The 9,392-nt window shown below is 41.3% G+C and overlaps 1 protein-coding gene across 2 annotated transcripts in view; it reads left to right on the top strand.

The window, feature by feature from the left end:
• Positions 1-3,799: 3,799 nt before the first annotated feature.
• Positions 3,800-9,392, top strand: part of LOC109912503 (major facilitator superfamily domain-containing protein 12) — a 49,918-nt gene continuing 44,325 nt past the window's right edge. The window contains exon 1 of one of the 2 annotated variants that reach the window (XM_048614173.1): positions 3,800-4,485. In XM_048614173.1, coding sequence (XP_048470130.1) covers positions 4,218-4,485 — 268 coding nt within the window. In that variant the 5' untranslated portion in view covers positions 3,800-4,217. The remainder of the gene's footprint in view (positions 4,486-9,392) is intronic. The other variant, XM_020511941.2, reaches the window with a different exon arrangement.

The raw sequence follows: 9,392 nt of genomic DNA, 5'->3' as shown, positions 1-9,392 counted from the left end.
TCCTTCACAGATACTACCAGACCTGCTGAGCTTTTCCAGCAACTTCTGTTTTGTTTCCAGGAAACAACTAAATACCAGTTAGCTTAACTTCTGTTTTTGGAAAAATGTTAGTCTATTATCAAGGATGTAATAGCAGTGTATTTAGAAATATGTAATGTAATTAAGGAGAGTAAGCATGGCTTCTTGAAAGGGATATCATGCCTGACCAATGTATTAGAATTCTTTGAGGAAGTAACAAGCAGGATTGATAAAGGGGAAGCAGTAGTTGTAATATCTGGATTTTTAGAAGAATCTGAGAAGTTTTCACACACTATTTAATAATAACCCATGGTGTTGCAGGTATTATACCAGCATGGAAGAGAAATAGCTAACTATATAGAAGACAGAGATTTGGGGTGGGGGTGTGGTGGCATGTATTTTCAGAATGGCAACATGTAACTTGTGGAGTGCCACAGAAGTCAGAGCTGGCGCCACTATTATTTGCAAATTATAATGATAACTTTAATGAGGAAAGTGAACATACAATAGCCAAGTTTGCAGATGATACATAAAAGAAGGAAAGGTTGGTAGTGAGGATGACACAAAGAGGGATCCAGATAGGTTAAGGAAATAGGCAAAAATTTGATAGTTGGAATATAATTTAGAAAAGTGCGAAGCATTGCACTTTGGGAGGAATTTAAATGGAGAAAGACTACAGAAAGCTACAGCACACAGAGATTTGGCAGTCCTCTTGCATAAGTTACAGAAAGCTTGGATACAAGTTCAGTGGGTAATAGTGAAGACAAATTAAATGTTGGCTTTTATTTCAGAGGGAATGGAGTATAAAAACAAATGGAGGCCTTAATAAGGCTATAGAGGGCACTAGTCAGACAATGACTGGAATACTGTGAACAAGTTTTGGGTTTCTTACCTGAGGAAAGGTATGTTAGCATTAATGTCAGTCCAGAGAAGCTTCATTAGTTTGAGCCTGGGAATGGAGACATTGTCTTATGAGGAAAGGTTGAGCAGTTTGGGTGTGTACTCATTGGAGTTTAGAAAAATGAGAGGAGACATTATTGAAACATATAAGATTCTTAGAGTACTTGACAGGGTAGCTAAGGAAAGGTTTCCCCTTGTGGGAGAATCAAGGAGGGGCATAATCTCAGAATAAGGAGTGATCCATTTAGACAGTAATGAGGATGATTTTTTTCTCTGACGTAGTGAATTTGTGGAATTCTTTACTGACCTCCATAATCATGAAGTGCTTCGAAAAGCTGGTTATGGCCCACATCAGCTCGAGCCTCCCAGCCTGCCTCAATCCCCTGCAATTTGCCTACCGATGAAATAGATCCACAGTGGATGCAACTTCCCTAGCCCTACACTCATCCCTGGAATTGCGGATAACTAGGACACCTATGTCAGATTCCTACTCATTGTCTGAAGTTCCACCTTCAACACCATAATCCCTTTTAGACTAATCTCAAAATACTGAGACCTAGGTCTCGGCTCCATCCTCTGCAACTATATCCTTAGCTTCCCGACCAACAGACCACAATCAGTGAAGATAGACAACAGCACCCCCCCCAAGATGACCATCAACACTGGCGCCCTGCAAGGATGTGTTCTCAGCCCTCTACTGTACTGCCTGTAAACCCATGACTGTGTAACAAAATTCAAAACGAATGCCATCTAAGAGTTTGCTGACCACACTGCCATGATAGCATAGATAACAAACAACAATAAGTCAGAATACGGGAAGGCAATAGAGTGCTTGGTGTCATGGTGCAATGATAACAACCTTTCTCTCAATGTCAGCAAAACAAAAGAACTGATCATTGACTTCAGGAACAAAGGAGAAGGACACACCACCATTTATGTCAACGGAGCTGAGGTGGAGAGGCTCAAGTGTGTCAAGTTCCTAGGAGTGACAATAACTGACAATCTGTTCTGGACGTCCCACGTAGATGCAACAATCAAGAAGGTACAACAAGGCCTCTTCTTCCTCAGTAAATCCAAAAGAACTGCGGATACTGTAAATCAGGAACAAAATCAAAGTTGCTGGAAAAGCTGAGCAGGTCTGGCAGCATCTGTAAAGGTAAAAAACCGAGTTAACGTTTCAGGTCCGGTGACTTTTCCTCAGGTGGCTTAGGAAATTCAGCATGTCCATTAGGACCCTCACCAACTTTTACAGATGTGCCACAGAAAGCATTCTATCCGGGTGCATAATGGCCTGGTACTGAAACTGCTCTGGCCAGGACTGTTAAGAAACTACAGAAAGTTGTGTGCACAGACTAGACCATCATCAAAGCCAACCTCCCGTCCAAGGACTCCATTTACACTTCTCATTGTTGTGGAAAGGCTGCCAACATCATCAAAGATCCTTCCCACGCCAGTAATGCTCTCTTCCAACCTCTTCCATCAGGCAGAAGATACAGAAGCTTGAAAACACTCACCAACTGGTTCAGGAGCACCTTCTTCCCTGCCATTATTAGACTTCTGAATGGACCTCTCTAACTTCAAATAATGTTGATCTTGCTAATGTTGATCTTGCTTTATGCACCCCCTCTATAGCTGTAACTTTGTATGCCTCACTGTGTCTAAGCACCCTTTGATCCGTATCTCCTTGTTTGCTATGATCTACTTGTACTGCTCACAAAACAAACATTTTCATTGTATTTAAGTTCATGTGACCACAATAAATCAAATCAAATCAAATCAGATTGGTTTGTTAAGTATATTCCTGGCTGAGGTAGATATTTAATCAGTAAGTGAATGAAAGGTTAGAGGAAAAGACATTAAAGTTGAGTTGAAGATCTCATTTGAATGGTGGAGGAGACTCAATGGGCCTACATCTGTTCTTACTTCTCATGGTCTTATCAGTGAATGATTCTCAGTTCACTATGCCTTAACTGTCCAGACTGCTCAAAATCACTAATGCCGTTATTTCAGAGAAGCATAAACTGAGGCAACTTTTTTAATCAAGACTACAAAATAATGATTAAATTGTGTGATACTAGAAATGGTTTAAATTGGACAGATTGCAGAGGATCCAGGTTCACACATACAAATGTGAAGGAACAAATATTTTAGACAACAGGCAATTCTTATTTCTGAGAGATGGGACATAATGCCAGTTGCCAGTTTTTTTTGTGTGTGTGTTGATTCATCTGAAGAGTAGGACCAGATGACTGAGCTGAGCACTCCCTGGTATAACAGAATTAAACTGGCTGGTCCCAGGGAAATATTCATACAGTGGTGGATAAATCCTCGATTGGGTGATCTTCTTACTCTTAAAGATCGTCTATACTTGGATGGGATGAAGGCGACCAAATTGAAACAAAAATACGCAACTTCGCTTTCTGATAGTGTTTAGATTGTGCATTTATAATAAAGTGTAAGATATTTCATTGAGATTGAGGCATTAGGAATAGAGGAACTCGACTGTCCCTGCAATTCTGTGAAAAGAAAATGCATTAAAAAACTGAAAAAAGCGACACACAGAAATTGTACATTCATAAAATACAGGATAGTTCATTGAGATTGGGAGTTAAGGAAATCGACCGTCCCTAAAATTCTATGGAAACAACATGCAGAAAAAAATACAATTTAAAAAAGCACACACACACATGTCATTTTTAAAAATTTATTCCTTGAGATTTGCTAACTCGGGTTCTCAGTGCAGCTTCCGAGTTGGCTAATCAAGGACTAAGGACGTAATTCTGTACGTCCTTTTCCCGAAGTGAGAGCCAGCTATGGGCAGCTTTCACAGCAGCGGAGGTCCCGCCCCGATCCGCCGCTTATTGGTGGCCGCAGCCCGGCTCCCGAAGGGGGAGACGCCCTTGTGCCCAGGCGGTGCGGAGCGTCCGGTCCGCTCATATATTACCCAGTCAAACAGCAGCTGCATTAGCTGCTGGAGGAGGAGAGGGGTTGAAACGTAGCGACAAAAGCACACCAATGTTTCCGGAAACACGGAGCCGGGCAGGGAAGAGCAATGTGTCATTGTGAAGTGTGTGTGTTTCTGTAAACAGCCTGCTTCCTTGGGCTCACCTCCCTAATTTAATGTGAATTATTAGCTAATTAAGACCCACCTTTTGTTTTAAAGGACTACCAGTTTCGTTTTGCAAGCCGCAGGCTGTAAAAGCTGGAGGTTTTCGGTTTTGGGGGTAGGACTATTAGGGGTTCGGTCAGGTTGTACAGTTTGAGATTATTGACATTCTAGTTAGTGTTTATTTAATGCCATGGCAGGTGAAGAGCCTGCCTTGCCTCTCTGTACCCGCTTGTCGTACGCGGTGGGCCACTTTCTCAATGACTTGTGCGCGTCCATGTGGTTCACTTATCTCTTGGTTTATTACCACACGGTCTTGGCCATTAACAACTACAACGCGGGTATCCTGTTGCTGGTCGGGCAGATAGCGGACGGAATCTGCACCCCGCTCATCGGCTATGAGTCTGACCGCACTGCCGGCTGCGGCAAATACGGCAAAAGGAAAACGTGGCATCTTATTGGTGAGTGGCATCCCGTTTGAAATGCAGACGCTACAGTGAGTAAACTAACGCTTCCTCTTACTCAGTGTTTTTCACAGTAATTACACGTGGTGTAAGTGTTTTATATAATAACTCTCTCATGCGGGTAGGGGACCAGAGATTTACCAAGTGTCTGTGATGACACATCATCTGTAAACTGAGCTTGCTGTTGGGTTTTAACTAAGTACAAAGTGCCGAGTTGAAAATAGTTGTGTTTCGGAAATTCCCTTCGTAAAGTTTTTTTTCCTCCCTCGGGTCAGACCTCCCTAGTGTTCTACAGTGTTTCTTATCTCTTTAATGCTTCATGGGATATAGACATCGCTGATCTGGCCAATATTTGTTGCCTATCCCTAATTGCTCTAGAACTGACTGACTTGATTTGCCATTTTATCCCAAAAATACCGAATTCGAACATAGGTACAAGAGAAGGTGAGCCAACTAACGCTAAGGCAGTAGCTAGCATTTATATAGTGGCCTTGTGAGAAAATTACATAGGACAGCATTGACAGTCGGTGATGAAGAGACTTTGTTACTAACGGCTTGGGTAAATAAAGCTCAGCAGGTCTGGCAGCATCTGTGGAGGAGAAAACAGAGTTAACGTTTCGGGTCCGGTGACCCTTCCTCAGAACCGGACCCGAAACGTTAACTCTTGTTTTCTCATTCACAGATGCTGCCAGACCTGCTGAGCTTTTCCAGCAACTTTGTTCTTGTTCCTGATTTACAGCATCTGCAGTTCTTTTGGTTTTTATTGGATAAATAGAGGTTTAGGAGGCGATGAAAGGTGGTTGAGGGAAAGCGTTACCTAAACTTAGAGCCTAGACATCTGAAGGACCACCCTCTAAACATGAGGATGGGGTTGGTTGCAAAGAATGTGAGTGCCCAAGACCAGGACTGGAGAAATTTATGGAGATGGGGAGGGCATGTAGGAATTTGAACCCAACAAATACTTTAGTTGAGCTCCAGTTTATAAAGGATGGGAGGCTAGGGGTGAGTATTTGTGTGGTGGAAGGTGGTAATGCTGTGCAATTGTAATCCAGTGTCCCTAATGTTCTGGGGGCATGGGTTGAAACCCAACCATGGCAGATATTGAAATTTGAATTCCAGATCTTTATAGAATTAAAAAGCTAGTGAAATACAACCATGTAGCTATTGTCAGAAAATCCCATCTAGCTAGCTAATTTTCTTAAATGAAGGAAGTCTGCCATCTTTATCTTAACTAGCTTGTATGTGACTCCAGACTCTCTCCAATGTGGTTGTCTTTGCTGTCTAAAATGGCCTGTAGAGCCACACAGTTCAGGGGCAGTTGGTATTGGCCATTCCAGTGCATACAATCCATGAATGAATTGAGGGGAAACATATTCAGTGGCTTAGTCAAGCAATAACAAAGATATTGATAATGGTTCAGTAACTTCCTAATGCTTGCCCATTCTCTTCAATAGAGCTTTTCAAAGTCGCAGTTAAGGCATCAAGTGTGATCTCAGTCTGAGATTCTGGAGTCGTGAGCTCCTAGACATTAAGTGCTGTGGAGTTGTCTCTCCCCATCTTCTCTCCACTTCCCCATCTCCCATTGGTCTCTATGTAAAAACCCTTGCTGTTTGCTTATTGCTGAAGGGTAATAACAATTTTCAAGCCTCAAAGTGAGGGAGAAAGCATTGGTCTACACAGTACAACTCGGGAAACAATTGACATACTGTCCATTTATCTGCATGGATGCAGCTCCACACTATCCAAGACAAAACAACCCATTGACTGTCACATTAACTAATGCCTCTTACATTCGCTCCCTTCATCACTGATGCACAGTGTCAGCTGTGCACCACCTAAAAGATGCTCTGCAGTAACTCAACAAGGACAGCAGATGCATGGGAGCACCACTTTGAGAGTTCCCTTCCAAGATGCACACCATCCTGACTTGGAAATGTATTGCTGTTCCTTCACTTTGCTGGATCAACATCCTGGGACTCCCTAAACACAAACCCAAAAAAACTGCAGATGGTGGAAATCAAACAAAAACAAAAGTTGCTGAGGGAAAAAACGAGTCTGGCAGCATTTGGGTGGATCCGTGTGGGGCTCAAAGTAATGTCTGGGTAGATGATAATGGAATTAAACTAGTCTATTCCGCACAGTGGCATTGGGAAGACTGAAGTGTTTGATGTATGGTCTTCTGTTAAATATTGAAGAACAGAATAATAGATTGGGCAGCACCGTTACTAACGATTTTTTTTTGTGACTTTAAGGAAGTTTCAGCACTCTTCATCAAACCAGATGGAATTCCAATTTATTTTTCTAAGGAAAGTTATTTCTGTTCTGGCTTCCATTGCTTGAGCAGCATGAAAGAACTGCACCTTGGATTATCCACTTTCGTCTCTTGTGGTACAATGAGCATCAGACCTCCCTAGTGTTCTACAGTGTGTCCTATCTCTCTTTAATGCTTCATGGGATATAGACATCGCTAATCTGGCCAATATTTGTTGCCTATCCCTAATTGCTGTAGAACTGACTGACTTGATTTGCCATTTTCAAAGAGCAGTTAAGAACCAACCACTGCACTATGGGTCTGGAGTCACAATTAGGCCAGATCAGGGCAAATGTCCTTCCCTGCATGACATTGGTGAATTGGGTTTTTAAGACAAATAGTCTCACTAATGGTGACCACTAATTAACTTTTGACATGCAGATTTTTAAAAAATTTAATTGAAGTTCCTCCAGCTAAACTGGGTTCCCCAAAATATTAGTTATGTCCTGTCTTGCTAGTCCAGAGGCACTACCACTGTGCCTCTACCTTGAAACTATCCTAGGGCAGTTGACTGTATGATTGCAACTTGTCTCACTATTATTGTTGTGCTGATATGTCTGGGTGGACCTATTGACCCAATGTTATTTTCTCAATTATTTACAATATGTGTATATAGATGGCTGACTTATCTCTACTGTTGCTACACTTTTACTGATGGGACAAAGATAAGTAGGAAAGTAAGTTGTGAAGAGGACGTAAGGAGTCTGCAAAGGAATAAAACAGTTTAAGCAAGTAGGCAAAACAAATGGCAGAAGGAATATAAAGTACGGAAATGTGAACTTGCCCACTTTAACAGGAAACATAAGAATCATTGTTTTAAGGGATTGCAGGACTCGAAGTATAAATGTGTCTGGGTCTTGTGGTAAATGAATCTCAAAATGAGAATGCGGGTATATACAAAGTGATTTAGAAAGGCAGTTAGTGTTTATTGCAAGGGGAATGGGATTTCTGAGTAGGGCTATTGCTGTACGTTGTAGTGCATCAAGAGCTGGTGAGGCCACGTCTAGAGTTCTGAGCATAGTTTTGTTTTGTTTGCTTTTTTTTTTCAAAGTTATGTAAATGTGTTGGAAGCATTTTGGAAAATTCTCATGATGTGCATGGGATTTGGGTTAAGGTAGTGTCTGACTTTTCTTGCGGAGAAAGGTTGAACAGGCTGTGCCTGCATCCACTGGAGTTTGGAAGAATGTGAAGTGATCTCATTGAGGCTGAGGGAGCTCAACAGGTGAGAAGCTATTTCTTTTGGGAGAGCAAGAACTAGGGGTCATTATTTTAAAAATATGGGGCCTCCAATTTAAGATGAGGATGAGGAATTTTGCCTTTAAGGGTTGAATGTCCTTGGAGCACTGAGAGTGGCGTACAGACAGGGTCCTTGACTATTTTAAGGCAGAGGAATAGATGCTTATTTTGAATACATTGAATAAGTTTTGCATCATCTCTGATCCACTATGAACAGTGGGAAGGCTGGTGATGAGCTCCAGGAAGACCAGATGAGCTGATTAAATTTAACTCAGTGGTAAATACTGCTTTGGTAGGGAGAGAATGGCCAGACAACGTAAATTAAAGGGTTTATTATAAAGCTTTCTTTAAATATTCAATTTTTTAATAATTGCGTAGTGAATCAATTCTGAGATGCAAGAACAGGTACCCTGGGACTTTCCATCTAAATTAGATGTGGTATTAAGGATAGAGAAAAGTTAGGTTATCAAATTTAAAAAAAAAAAAAAAATTAACATTGACAGAGAAGGTTTAATGGTGACTGTGTCTTGGGACTTCCAATCCCAGATTTTGAAAATCTGACCACATCCTCAATGCCCAAAATATTGTGTGCCGATTCCACCAAAATGTTGCTTTTTAATAGTCTGTCAAAATATACCAAGACAAAGTGACAGCCTCACCTTTGTTAGTTTGCACATGGTATATCAGTATATTTTAAGTTGCATTCTATCTTTGTGTTTTCTGTTGTACTTCCTTCAACTATGCACAAGGCAAGTTCAGTTAACGTGAAGAAACTTCGAGAAAGTGCTTTTTTTCTTTCTTATACCAGTAGATTAGAGCTTCAAGGCAATGTTGCCGAGTGGGATGGCACTTCGTACAATCTTTTTTTTTAGAAAGCTCCGATGGAAGTATGACAGAGGGAAACTGTGGGATATTCGCACATCAGTTATTGCTGTCTTCAGTAACATGGGTAGAAAATCTCAGCCAAAGAATAGTTTAAGTTGTGAAGAGAAATGGACGTACAAGATGAGGATTCCAACTTCCTGGAATATTTATTGAGGTCGTCTTTGAGAGAAATAAAAAAGAAGTCTCATTTAGTCCTGTCACTTTAACGACGTTCTTCTAAAGCCGATCTGAAACCAGTCTGTTGAAAAGATCTACCACTCACTTCCTGTTCCACGTTTCGGGCCTTTCTTGGAATATTCTCTTGGGTATTGCATTTCAGGTTACTTTTTTTAATATCATGTTTCATGTCAGATTAACTAGTTTTTTTATGTTCCGGCAGGATCTGATCACCTTTTCTTGAGCCTCCAGCTGTTTCACTACTTCGTTTAAAGCCCAACTTTCCTGAGTTTTCTTCCCCCCACCCCCACCCCTG

The sequence above is a fragment of the Rhincodon typus genome, chromosome 29, assembly GCF_021869965.1.
Source record: "Rhincodon typus isolate 14 chromosome 29, sRhiTyp1.1, whole genome shotgun sequence".
Classification (NCBI taxonomy): Eukaryota; Metazoa; Chordata; class Chondrichthyes; order Orectolobiformes; family Rhincodontidae; genus Rhincodon; species Rhincodon typus.
Note: the sequence above shows the minus strand (reverse complement) of the source record. Positions and strands in the feature narration are given on the sequence as shown.